The 13,228-nt window shown below is 45.4% G+C and overlaps 1 protein-coding gene across 1 annotated transcript in view; it reads left to right on the top strand.

Moving 5' to 3' along the window:
- GALNT10 (polypeptide N-acetylgalactosaminyltransferase 10) overlaps positions 1-13,228 on the top strand; it is a 214,189-nt gene that overhangs the window by 110,612 nt on the left and 90,349 nt on the right. The window contains exon 4 of the mRNA XM_080804209.1: positions 12,899-13,065. Coding sequence (XP_080660335.1) covers positions 12,899-13,065 — 167 coding nt within the window. The remainder of the gene's footprint in view (positions 1-12,898; positions 13,066-13,228) is intronic.

Below are 13,228 nucleotides of genomic sequence, written 5' to 3'. Positions count from 1 at the left end.
TCTCTGAGCTGTCTGTTGAGAAGAGGGAAGAGCAGGTGGGTGCAGCTGGCTTCTAGCAAAGCCTCCCTGAATGGAAAAGGACCTTCGTAAAGACATCAGCCTTGGCACATGTTGTCCCACTAATCTTCTGGGTCCTCTGATTGCAGCCAGACTGTTAACGAAAAAGCCAGCATCTATCCCATCCCCCAAAGAGGTGTAGAGAAGGGCTGGGAGCCAAGCCCCAGCGGAGGAGGGAAGGCTTGCTGTCAAGATGTGTCAGGAGAGGGCCCAGAGCTGCATCTGGAGAGAGAATGGGGGGGCAGGATCTTTTCACACTCTGCCCACTAACACCCAGTTTCTTCCTTTTGTTCCAGAACCTGGAGATATTTATAACTTCCTCTTAGCTTCTCGGTGGCTCCAGAGCCCATTGGACATAGTCTTACTGAGAATGTTTTATTATAAGGGATTGACTATTCTTTATGTAAAATAGATAGGGAAAAACACTAGAATACTGAACTTAAACCATTTACTGGAAAAGGACCTACACTGTGGCCTGTAGAAGGTGGAAACTCACATTATTGAGCCAGATACTGTACCAGCTATATTCACCTGTAGTATCTCTTTCATTCCTTGTGACAGCCTCAATAGGAAGGAATTATATTCCCATTTTAGCCAGGTGGAAACTGAGGCTTAGGGCAGCTGTGACATTGCCAAGGTGACCCCCTGCTAAATGACAGCTGTGGGATTTGGACCCAGATCTGAGGGTCTCTCCAGCCCATGCCCCTTCCCTCACCACACCTGCTATTGCTACTTCAGGAAGTACCCTTTCTCGTGGGCTACTATTTGAGATAATCCATGTATCATCTCACTCTGTGACTCTGGAAAGGTCCCTCCCCATTCCAGTCCTCAGTTTCCTCATCTACAAAATAAGGAGCGCAAACAAGGTGAGCTTCAAGCCCTTCCAGCCTTCCTTGTCAGCGATTCTCATTGGCTTTTCATGTTGAAGCCACGCGGTAGTTGACCTTCTCCCTCAACCCAAAGAGATCCTGGCTTCTGCCACGCCTAAGACACACAAACTGACTCCCAAAGACCCATCTGGTCAGCGGAAAACCCAAAACTCACCTGTTTGGCAGAGGAGGGTGTGTTGACTCGACTCCCATGGGAAGGTGTTAAAATGGTGCACCCGTTTCTAGAAGAAAACTGTTTATCTAAGACAATAAACACTGGGAGCTTTAAACAACAGAGTCACTCCGCAAGGATTTTTTCAGATGATCATTCCCTTAAAAACACACACACACACACAACTTGCCCTTATATTCACTGAAGAACAGTTCACTGTATAGTGTACAGAGCACAGTGGTGGTAAAACCCCACGGACAGCAGGTAATCGTTCATGATGCCATGGTGGCCCAGTGGGCACAGTATTGGTAAGGCCTCAGGAATCACGTGGAACAATACAGTGTGCCCCAGCAGCCTTAAGTGTCCGTGACCTGGCGGGTCCCGATTTCCATATCAGCTTTATTTTGGAGTTTGGAAAGCTTAATTCTATAAGGGTCCATTCTTTTCAAAATAATAAAGAAAAAATAAGGACACTTCATCTAGCTAAAGTACAACTTTTGGATGCTTGTTTTTGTTTTTCTCTTCTGGGAATGGACTTGGGAATAGGATGATGGACTCCTTGGCCGCAAGGTTACTTTACCTGATGGGGCAGTCCCCTGCAGGGAGGCAGGGGCAGTAAAGGGAAAAGGGAATGTAGCTAGTTGGAATGTGGGAAAAACCATCGAGGCTCTCGAGGAGGAAGAGGTGAAAGCAAGGTGTAGCCAGGCTTCCCGGTGCCTGAAATGGGAAGATGTTTCTAAGTCTGGCTACCAGAGTCTCTTATGACCCCCCCCAACAGCAGAAATTTCTGGATCCCATCCATCAAGAGGCCTTGGCTCTTCTCTGTATAGCTGTGTGTCTGCTTCCCTTGTTAATTCTTGGACTCCCTTTCCATACATCAGGGGCATCTCCAAGAAAGAGAAAGAGGTTTCATTGGCCTGGTGCACCCAGTCTAGGCACATTTCTTACTAGGCTGTTGACCACGGGCAAGTTGATGCATTGGCTGCTCTTGGGTCAGGTCTCTACCCCTGCCCCAGGCACCATCATGGCCAGGGAAGGTGTGGTTATAAGGCTCACCCAGGACTTGTTCCTCAGCCTTCCTCAGGCATAGCCATTTCTGTTCAAGGAGAAGGCATGGCCAAGGGAGGCCCATGATTGACCTGATGAGCACAGATGTTTCTTTTTGAACCAAGATGGCCTCTGATGCACCCTTATCTTTGCAGAGTTCCTGTCCTAGTCACTTCTCAGCTCATACCGTAAGTCCATTTTCTTTTAAAGATTTTATTTATTTGAGAGAGAGCTTGAGCAAGCACGAGCGGGAGGGAGGAACAGAGGGAGAAGTGGACTCCCCACTGAGCAGGGAGCCCAACACGGGGATCCCAGGACCCCAAGATCATGACCTGAGCCGAAGGCAGATGCTTCACCGACTGAGCCACCCAGGTGCCTCTGCAAATCCATTTTTAAAAAGGAGGAAACTGAGGCCCATTTTACAGAGGAGGAAACTGAGGCTTGCAGAGGTTTGGTAACTTGCCCAGGGTTAGGCAACTAGTAGTTGGTGTTTTCCGCTCCACATCCATACAAACTCCTTCCAATAAAGGTGAACAAACACTGAATGGACATCAGCAAGCATATTGAAAGCACCCACCTTCCTACTAGTGGTAGTTTTTATGCTGAAGCTCATCAAAACCCCCAGAGACCCACTCCTCTAGACTGCATGGTCAAGCCGTCCTCAGACCTGCCAAAGCCCCCAGGTAGTACTTGGAACATGACAGCAGACACCAGGTCCTTGAAACTCTCTATGACTCAGATTTATTCTTTACATCCAGAGATTCCAAAGGCTTTCCTCTTCATGTTGTGACTAAACTGAAGAACTAGCCCCAGCTCCCTGTCCAGTAGCCACTGGCCATGTGGGCTGGGATCTCCACACAGCCTCTAAGCCTCCCTGCCATACTCGGAAAACAAAAGGGTTGGACTAGGCCCTTCCAGCTCCAGTTCAACCCAGCAACCATTAACTACCTACTCCCTGTTGGCAAGGCGCAGAGCTGGGTGCGAGGATGCACTGCTTGTAATGCCTTCACACTTTGTCTTTCCAGCCATTTTCATTCTGCCTTCCCCTTACAGCCACAGGCAGGGAGGTGGGAAGAGTTATCATGATTTTATTACTGCTCATTTATTTATCTCCCTCCCTCCATTCAACTCTGTATCCCTTAGGGATACTCGTTCCTCACCAGTGTAATCCCAGGGCTTAGCATAGTATCTGTCACATAGTAGGTGCTCAGTAAACATTTCTTGAATGCATGCATGATTAAGGGAGCCAACAAATGAAAATGTTTTGAGCCACAAGCTGGCTAAACCTGGGGTACCAAGAATGGGATGCATGTCTACAGCAGCAAAACTCTTATTTAGGCCTTACTAAAGCCCTGTGCCTTTCTCTGGAATGTCCATCTCTGATTCCAAGAGAATTGAAATCTGGGACATTCTTCTGCTCCTAGTTCTTCTCCACATTTACCCTTCTCCAAGGACAGAGCTAGCCACTCTGTCCATGTGGCTGTTTTAAATGTTACCATGACACTCTGATGGTATTACCATCCCCACTTCACAGATAAGAAACAGAAGCTCAGCGAGTATGGACACCTGCCCCTGGGTCTCATGGCTGCAGAGTAGCAGAGTCAGGATTTGAAGCCAGGTTGAGAGCCCTTTTGGTCCCTTAGACACATACAACATCAGGTTTTTTCAATTGACTTGCATTTCAGCTGGGTCTGTGGATGGTGTCCTATGCTAGAGAATTAAGTGTCTTTTATAATTCCCTTCAAAATGATTGGATTGTTCTGTTCAAAGTTGTCTCGGGAGAGAAGAGTTTTGAAATGCTTCCCTTTGATTTTGACTTCTTTCGTTCATATTCTAGTGCTCCAGCATTAAGCCCTGAGGGGGCATCTCAAGGGCCAGTGTATTAGATTTGTATTTGGGTCCCAAGAGCTCAGAATCCTGCAGGGAATATGAAATTGGGGGCTGCTCAGTCACAGATGGATTCAGTTATCTCCCAGTCGCTGCACTGCCTCCCACCCTCACAAGGGCCCTCAGCCCAGCCCCTTTCTCCCAGGCAGTGATGAGCAGAATTCAGCGGGAGACAGAGGCTGCCCCTGCAGATCAGAGGTGACTCCTGGGGAACCGTTTCTGCTTCTGTCCTTCAGAAGCCATCCTTGGTTCCAAAACAGATTGATTTGATTGAGAGGGCTTAGATGATCCAGTTATAACAGCAAGGATTCTTTCAGTGATGAGTGACAGAGACCTAACTCAGACTTACCTAAGACAATGTATTGACTCAACGTAACTGAAAAGGCCAGGAGCAGAGCTTGGCTTCAGCTATTGCTGGATCTGTGTCCCTGAATGATGCCAGTAGGAACCTCTCTCAACTCTTGGTTCTATTTTCTACTCCGTTAAATTCATTTGAAGGCAGTGAACATGTATGGTGGCCTCAGACAGACCAGACTTCTATCCTCCCATGTTCAGTGTCAGCAGAAAAGAGCTGATCTCTCTCTTAGCCAGAGTGTACTCTGATTTAGAGGTGCCCATTCCCGCACTGTCGTTGTGGTTGGAGAAAGTCAGTGTTCTGATTGGCTGAGCCAGGTTTCCTTGCCCACCCTCAAAGCAAGGCAGAGACCACCCCTGAACCCTATAGAATTGAAGAGTGGGAGATTGATTCCTTAAGGAAAAGCAGGATGCTGTTATCGAAGAAGGAGAAAGAAGACAGAGCACAGATGCCTGTGCAAGGGGCAGCTGCTTTTCACTCAGGCATAGGCGCTTCTTTTATGGTGCTGTCTGGGGCCAGAAATACTCAGGCAACAGGACAGCACCATCGAGTGGGTTTGCCACATGCCGTGTCATAGAAACATGCATGTTCATGGAAGCGCGCAGTAGAGAACATTCCCTAAATGTTTAGCAGCGGCCCGCCCCAAGTGTCAGGATGTTGCCGTTGTTACCTTTACCATTGTTGATTAGCCTTTCTGTGCTTTTTAAGACTTTTATCCCTGAGCAGTTCTCAGTTTTCTCCTCAAGAAAAACCTTGTGGTATTTTATTATTCAGGTACAATTAGCATACAGTGTCATATTAGTTCCAGGTGCTCAATGTAGTGATTTAACAATGCTCTCCACTACTCAGTGCTCATTGCAATACATGTGCTCTTAATCCCTATCACCTATCTCACCCATCCCCACCCATCTCCCCTCTGGGAACCATCCATCTGTTTTCTATATTTAGTAGTCTGTTCTTTTGTGTGTCTCTTTTTATTCTTGTTGGTTTGTTTTGTTCTTAAATCCTACATATGAATGAACATGTATGGTATCTTTCTCTGACTTGTTTCACTCAGTATTATACCTTCTAGGTCCCTCCCTGTTGCAAATGGCAGGATTTCATTCTTTGTTATGGCTGAATGATAATCCGTTGTCTATCAATGGACATTTGGGTTGCTTCCATGTCTTAGCTATAGTAAATGATGCTTCAGGAAACATAGGGGGGCATATATCTTTTCGAATTAGTGTTTTTGTTTTCTTTGGATAAATACTCAGTGGTAGAATTACTGAATCATACAGTAATTCTATTTTTGGCTTTTTGGGGGGGGGGACCTCAGTACTATTTTCCAGAGTGGTCGCACCAGTATGCATTCCCAACAACAATGCAGGAGGGCTCCTTTTTCTCCACATCCTTGCCAACGCTTGTTATTCCTTGTGTTTTCTATTTCAGCCATTCCAACAGGTGTAAAACAATGCTCAACATCAGTAATCATCAGGGGGATAGAAATTAAAACCGCAATGAGAGATCATTTTACACCTGTCAGAATGGCTAAAATAAGTATTATTTTAAATAAATACTGTCTAAATTTGAGTCCTGGATCTAGGTCCCTTACCTCTTTGAGCCCTGTTTTCCTTCTGTGGAAATGCGATGGGCACTCTCCAGTTCTCCTGCCTCCCTGGCGTTGGTACAGATTAGAGGAGAGAGAGAAGGACAAGTGCTCTGGAAACCATCAGGCACGATGAACTGTGGGAAGGCAGAGTTGTTATTGTCTGGTCGTGGCCGAACCCAGCCTCCTTACATTGGGAATATCGTGCCCTAGTTTCCCTTCCTGGCCACTCACTAAAGGCGTCGGGCGCAGGGATGCCTCGTGTTTATCACACACCAAAGAACTGGGCGTAACTCCACCTTGCAGTGGTGACATCTCAAGACACAACATGCAGATGGGTCTTAAAGAGGACCGCTAAGATGAGGGTGTCAGTGGAGGCAGGAGCCTTCTGTTTCCATCCCCCATCCCCAGGCCTCCTCTTCCTGCTGGTATTTGAGGCCTCCTAAGAGAGGAAAGAAGGGGCTTTTTGCAGGAGCTCCCCTACGGGAAGGGGGCTTGTGGGCAGGTCTGTGGCACCATGCTTCCTGCTGGGTTCTGGAGAGACTGGTTTCAGCAAGTCAGACAATTTTTTATTCAGACAAAGAGCCTCCACTACACTGGAAGCCAACTAATGACTAGTGCCCATGGCAAAAGTCAGAGTGCTGTTGTGTGTTTCTGTAGTAAATAAATGAGCGGATGGATAGAGGAGGGAGAAAAGGACTAGTCCCCAGGCCCCTAAAAAAGGTACATGTTCAAGGCTATGATCCAAGCTGAGCCTTTCATTTGAGTTCTGAATGATCTGTAATTCCATGATTGAATGAAATTAGAAGTGAATTTAGTCTATTGTGGCATTGCCTATTTCCCTTAATACGGGATGGTGTTTGTGTGTCTGTTGGCAGGCTGTGAGGCCCAGGCTGGGGTTCGAGAGAGCCAGGCCTCTCTGTGGGGTAATAGCTCTATTGTATTTCGCCCCATGGATTCCAGGCAACTTATTACTGCTAACCGCACCCCCCCTCCCAACCCTGCTTCAGTCGAACGAGCCTCCTGTGAAATTGGATGGGAGGCAGGAATTTCCGTAGCAAACTAGATATCGCCATCTTTCTTGGCCACAGAGGACCCAGCTGAGTCAAGGGAAAGGGATTTTTTTAAAGAAAGAGGTGCTTTCGTTTATTTGCAAAAACCCACATAATGCAGTTTCTCCCTGAGAAAGCTGGCTGACGTGACCAAAGGGATTAGAGGTGGGGAAAGAGCTGGGGGAAGGGCCAGAGGAGGGCTGCTGCATGAGGCCTGGCTAGAAACCGTCCAGCCAGATGGAGGAGCAAGACGGGACCTGAAAGAAGTCCCAAGGTCCCAAGAGGAAAGAGACTGACTTGTCCAGCAGAACTGGACTGGCAGAATTTGGCAGGGGAGCGGGGGGTGGGAATTGGGGTGTTGCTGAGTGGGGGATGTGCTCTAAGGGGGGGTTCCTGTCCACACAGTTGGAACGGAGCTCACTGTCAGACACCAAGGGTTCATTCTTGTCCCTGCCCCCCACCCCCAGCTTCCCTTGGTGCCTCTAGCAGAGACAGAATTTGCAACTAAGGAGACTGTGGACCCTGACCCATTTCCTCCTAATGTTTCTTTCTGAAAATCATCAAACATAGAGAGAAGTTTTGAAAGAACTGCACGTTGAGCGCTGGTGTTCCCACCGCCGAGATTCTGCAGTTAGCACTTCTCTCCCTGCTTTCTTACGTATCTGTCCATCCCTCTCTCCATCTGTCAATCTATTTTATTGTTTGAGATGTTTCAAAGTAAGTTGCAGCGCACCCCTGATGCGTTTTCACAGTTAAACAATGGATTGCAGTGGCATACAAAAGGAGATACTTTGTTGTTACTTCTGTTGTTCCACATTTTCTCCCCAAAACTTCTTACCAGTCTTGTAGAGCTAGCTCCCTCCTACAATGTCTTTTACTTCTGGACTTTCAACTCCAAAGGCCTCTAGGGGCCTGGAAGACAACGTAAGGGAGTGAAACAGCTCTGGTGTAAGGCTGTGGAGAGTGGTAAAAGCTGAGGGGACCCAGAGAGCACCTGCCCAATGGAGAGGGTTGTCAGCTCCAGCCCACTGCTGCCACGTGAGACTCATGAGGATTTTTTGTGAAATCTTGAACTTTTGAAGTGTTTACAGACTGGGTAAAGGGTATCAGAGATGACTTTTGTGTACGAGTTTTCTGTAGCTGCCTTGGCAGTTTAACATAAATTTAGCAGTTTAAACAACACAAAGTTATTGTTAACAGTTCTGTAAGTCAGAAGTCCAACATGGGTCTCACTGGGCTAAAATCAAGTTGTGGGCCAGACTGCATTCCCTTCTGAGGGCCCTGGGGCAATCTTGCTTATCTGGGTTGTTGGCAGACTGGTTATGAAGAGTGAAACTCTGGTTTCTTGCTGGCCGTAAGCTGAGGATTCTAAAGGCTGCCCATTTTCCTTGGCTTATGACCTCCTTCCTCCATCTTCAAAGCCAGCAGTGGTGAGTTGAGTCCCTTTCACACTTCATTTCTCTACTCCTTCCTTCTCATCTCTCTGACCCAGCTAGAAAGGTGCTCTACCTTTAAAGGACACTTGTGGTTACATTGGACCTACTTGGGTAATCCAAACTCTTCAAACTCATCTCAAGGTTCTTAACCCTGACCACACCTGCCAAGTCCCTTTTGCCACGTAAGGTAACATAGTCATAGCTTCTGGGGATTAAGGCTTAGACATCATCAGGCTGATACTCTGCCTACCATACCTGGCTTCTGACTGAGGATGAAGTAAACAGTTTTGACATTAGTTCTGGGACTGCCTGGTCCTCAGGTCCCATCATTTGGGCCCTAGGAAAATCCTTAATATCACGAATGAAATGTACCCCATAGACAAAAAGAAACGAAAGACAAGAGGAATCTCAAATTTTATATAATCAAATTGTTAGCAATGATATTGGAATTGCTTTTCTGAAACAGTTATATATTATAGGAAAAAACAAATAAGTAACTATGTTAAGAACCTAGATTTTTAGCAAAAGAGATAAAATACATAACAGCAGATAAAGACATTGCAAGAAAACTGTAGACCAATATCCATTTTGAATGTAGATGCAGAAATCCTCAACAAAATACTAGCAAACCAAATTCAGCAATGTATAAGAGGGATTATACACCATGACCAAGTAGGGTTTATCCTAGGAACAAGGTTGGTTCAACATATGAAAATCAATCAATGTAATACACTTTATTAAAAGAATAGAGGAACAAAACCCATGTGATCATTTCAGTAGATTCAGAAAAAGCATTTGACAAAATCCGATATTTTTCTGTTACAAAAACATTCAACAGGGGTGCCTGGGTGGCTCAGTGGGTTAAAGCCTCTGCCTTCAGCTCAGGTCGTGATCCCGGGGTCCTGGGTTCGAGCCCCGCATCGGGCTCTCTGCTCCGCAGGGAGCCTACTTCTTCCTCTCTCTCTGCCTGCCTCTCTGCCTACGGGTGATCTCTGTCAAATAAATAAAAAAAAATATTAAAACAAAACAAAACAAAACAAAACATTCAACAAACTAGGAATATAAGAGAACTTCATCAAGTTGGTAAAGAACATCTATGGAAAACCCACATTAGCATTATATTTATTGATGAAAGATTGCAAGCTTTTCCTCCTAAGACCAGGAACAAAATGAGGGTGTCTGCTTTTGCCACTTCTTTTCAACATTGTGCTGGAATTTCTAGCCAAAGCAATTAGACAAGAAAAAGAAATAAAAGGCATCTAGCTTGGAAAAAGGGAAACTATTTTCTCATGACATTGTCTTCTGTATATATAGAAAAACCTGAGGAATACACAAGTACACAAAATTAGTAGAACTAATAAGGGATTTCAGAAAGTTGCAGGATACAAGTTCAGTATACAAAAATCAATCATATTTCTATGCATTAGTAAGAACAGTCTAAAAAGGAAATACATATTTACTGGATATTTCTCTAGAAAAGATGTACATATGGTCAGTAAGTACTTGAAAATATACTCAACATCATCAGTCATTAGGAAAATGCAAATCAAACCAAATGAGTTACCACTTCACACCCACTAGGGTGGCTATAACCAAAAGTATGGACGATAATGAGAGTCAGTCAACATGTGGGAAATTGGAGCCCTCATAGGTTGCTAGTGGAAATGTAAAATGTTCTTACCACTTTGGAAAACAGTTTGGCAGTTCTTCGAAGAGTTAAACATGGAGTTATATAGTCCAGCAGTTCTACTACTTGGTATATACCCAAGAGAACTGAAAACATGTCTACACAAAAACTTATACATGAATGTTTATACCAGCATTATTCATAATAGCCAAAAGGTATCCAAAATGTCAATCAATTGATGAATACATAGATAAAATATGGTCTATCCATACACTGGAATATTATTCATCCATAAAAAGAATGAAGTCTTGATACATGCTACAACATGGATGAACCTTGAAGACATGTTGATTAAAAGAAGCCAGACACAAAAGGCCACATATTATATGAGTCCATTCACATAAAATGTCCAGGATAAGAAAACCAATGGAAACAGAAAGCAAATTAGTAGTTACTAAGGACTGAGGGGAGGGGATAATAAGTAGTGACTACTAATGGATATGAAGTTTATTTTAGGGGCAATGAAAATGTTCTGGAATTAGATAGTGGTGATGGCTGTACAACTTTGTGAGTATATTAAAAACTACTGAATTATACACTTTAAAGGGGTGAATCTTATATTGAATTTTATGGTATGTGAATTATATCTCAAAAAGGACATGTAGTATAATATTAAGGTTCAGCAAAACTCTGTAGCCCTATCAAATATAAAACTTCAGCATGAACTCATGATGCATGTATTAAAAATATATTTCTAGCTCCGGGGCACCTGGGTGGCTCAGTTGGTTAAGGGTCTGCCTTCAGCTCGGGTCATGGTCTCAGGGTTCTGGAATTGAGCCATGCATCAGGCTCCCTGCTCAGCAGGGAGTCTGCTTATCTCCCAGTCCCTCCCCCCGCCTTGTGCTCTCTCTCTGTTTCTCTGTCTCTTTCTCTCAAATAAATAAAATCTTTAAAAAATAAATAAAATAAAATAAGCATTTCTGGCTCTGACCACTGTAAAGGCATAGAAACCATAACCAACCCAGTAGTAATGAATGCCCTCAGCACCCATATTGTAGTATCCAAATGGTGATCTCGATGATAATCAGGAGTTGGGGTTCCTTGGCAGAATGGCTGATCCAAGTTGGGGCAAAAAATATACAGGTTAAGCCTGGAGAATCTTTTGTAATCTTTTATCAGGAAGCAAGGATGTTATCAGTACTCTGTGGTCATATCCAAAGGACTAGGAGACAACTTGAGAAAACTTTCTTGGACTCAAGATGGTATTATTTGGGAACCATTAAGAATAATAATATTTGAGGGGCGCCTGGGTGGCTCAGTGGGTTAAAGCCTCTGCCTTCGGCTCAGGTCATGATCCCAGAGTTCTGGGATCGAGCCCCGCATCGGGCTCTCTGCTCGGCGGGGAGCCTGCTTCCTCCTCTCTCTCTGCCTGCCTCTCTGCCTACTTGCGATCTCTATCTGTCAAATGGATAAATTAAAAAAAAAAAAAAAGAAGAAGAATATTTGCACTGAACTGAAATATATTAATTATGTGAAGATTTATTAGTTCATAATGAAAACAAATAATTGGCCATCTTTGGAACATAGTAGGGAACCCAGTCATTCTGAAAACTAATGATCAGGAATTTGTCATGTCTTTCCTATACTTTTCCTATACTTTCCTGTACCTCAACCAAATAGTTGTTGTGATCATTTTTCTTCATTATACTATCCCATCCAGTAAATGAAGAATGATAGAGTAAAAGTATCACCATTTTGCAAGCCCCTGATGAATTGAAGGATTTAGGCCCTGATCATCAGTGGCCACCAGCAAGACAAAAGGGAAGACATCTGGGCTGTACATGCTTCCTGTAGGAGGCTCACACCACTATGAAGAGGTTGCCAGAATGTCTCACCGACTTAGGTCAAGCCCCTAGACCTAGCTACCAGTTTACAGGAGCCAAAGGGGGCGGACAGAGGAACATGTTCAGAGACACCATAGCAATGCAAGCAGCAAAATGCAGACTGTAGGAAATCCAGTAGCGCAATTGACCCAGTTTCTTCAACATATTGTAAGGAAAAGAGAGACTTAGAAGGTGCATCAGCTAAAGACAGCCGTAGGCCTTGTCTTGATCCTGATTTAAACAACTGTGAAAAGATAGAAGATCAGGGAAGCTTGAACACCAACTAGGTATTTGATGATATTAAGGAACTATGTTAATCCCTTTGGGTGTTACAGTGACATTAAAGGGGCCGGGCCTCCCATCCCCAAGCTTACCGTGGGACTCTGGAGAGAAAGGGGAAAATGTACCCTCTGCCAGCAGAGTCCAGGGAGGGAGGGGGAGGGGCTGAGCCGGTGAAGCCCAGTGTGTTCCTCCAAACTTGTGGGCAAATGACTTCTCCTCCACTGGTGAGGAATGTGCGAGGGGTGAGGAGAGAGGCCAGAGCATTACTGAAGGGTTGTCTTCCACTTGGAATCATGAGATGGGCAACCATGCTCCTATAGTGACTGAGGCTTAAACATGTTAGCACATGGAGGACACCAAACCCTAGTGCTGCTGTCGTGGGTTTGTAACTGCTTCTTTACAGAGTCAGGGGTTCTTGTGGACATACCCCTGTCTACTGTGTGTGCAGGAAATTGGAAGCATGACTTCGGGATGCTAAGCGGAAGGAGGTTCTAAAGTGACTGAGCTGTCCCTGGCTGTCACCCATTCCCTGAAGGCTAGAAAGGAGTGGCATTTGCGGTTAGCCAAGCCGTGTGCTTGTGGAGTCCTCTTGGCAAGATGAGAGCTGAACCTGTCGTCTCCTGTACCCTGTGTCTCCCTCTAGCTGCAACGGCAAACGCTACCTGGAGACGCTCCCCAACACCAGCATCATCATCCCCTTCCACAACGAGGGCTGGTCCTCCCTCCTCCGCACTGTCCACAGCGTGCTGAACCGTTCACCCCCGGAGCTGATCGCCGAGATCGTGCTGGTTGATGACTTCAGTGATCGAGGTAGGACCCCCCCCACCCCCACCCCAGCTTCCTGCCCCTGCGCTCCATCCAGTGACTGGCCAAAGGGGTGGCAGGTTTTCTTCTTCAGCAGCACCAGCAGATGGGCCACCGTTTACTGATGCTTGTTGTGTGCCTGGCCGTGACCCTGGCCCTGTACACAGTA

This window comes from Martes martes, assembly GCF_963455335.1.
Source record: "Martes martes genome assembly, chromosome: 5".
Taxonomy (NCBI): Eukaryota; Metazoa; Chordata; class Mammalia; order Carnivora; family Mustelidae; genus Martes; species Martes martes.
The sequence above is the reverse complement of the archived record's forward strand: the minus strand, read 5'-3'. Positions and strand labels throughout refer to the sequence as shown.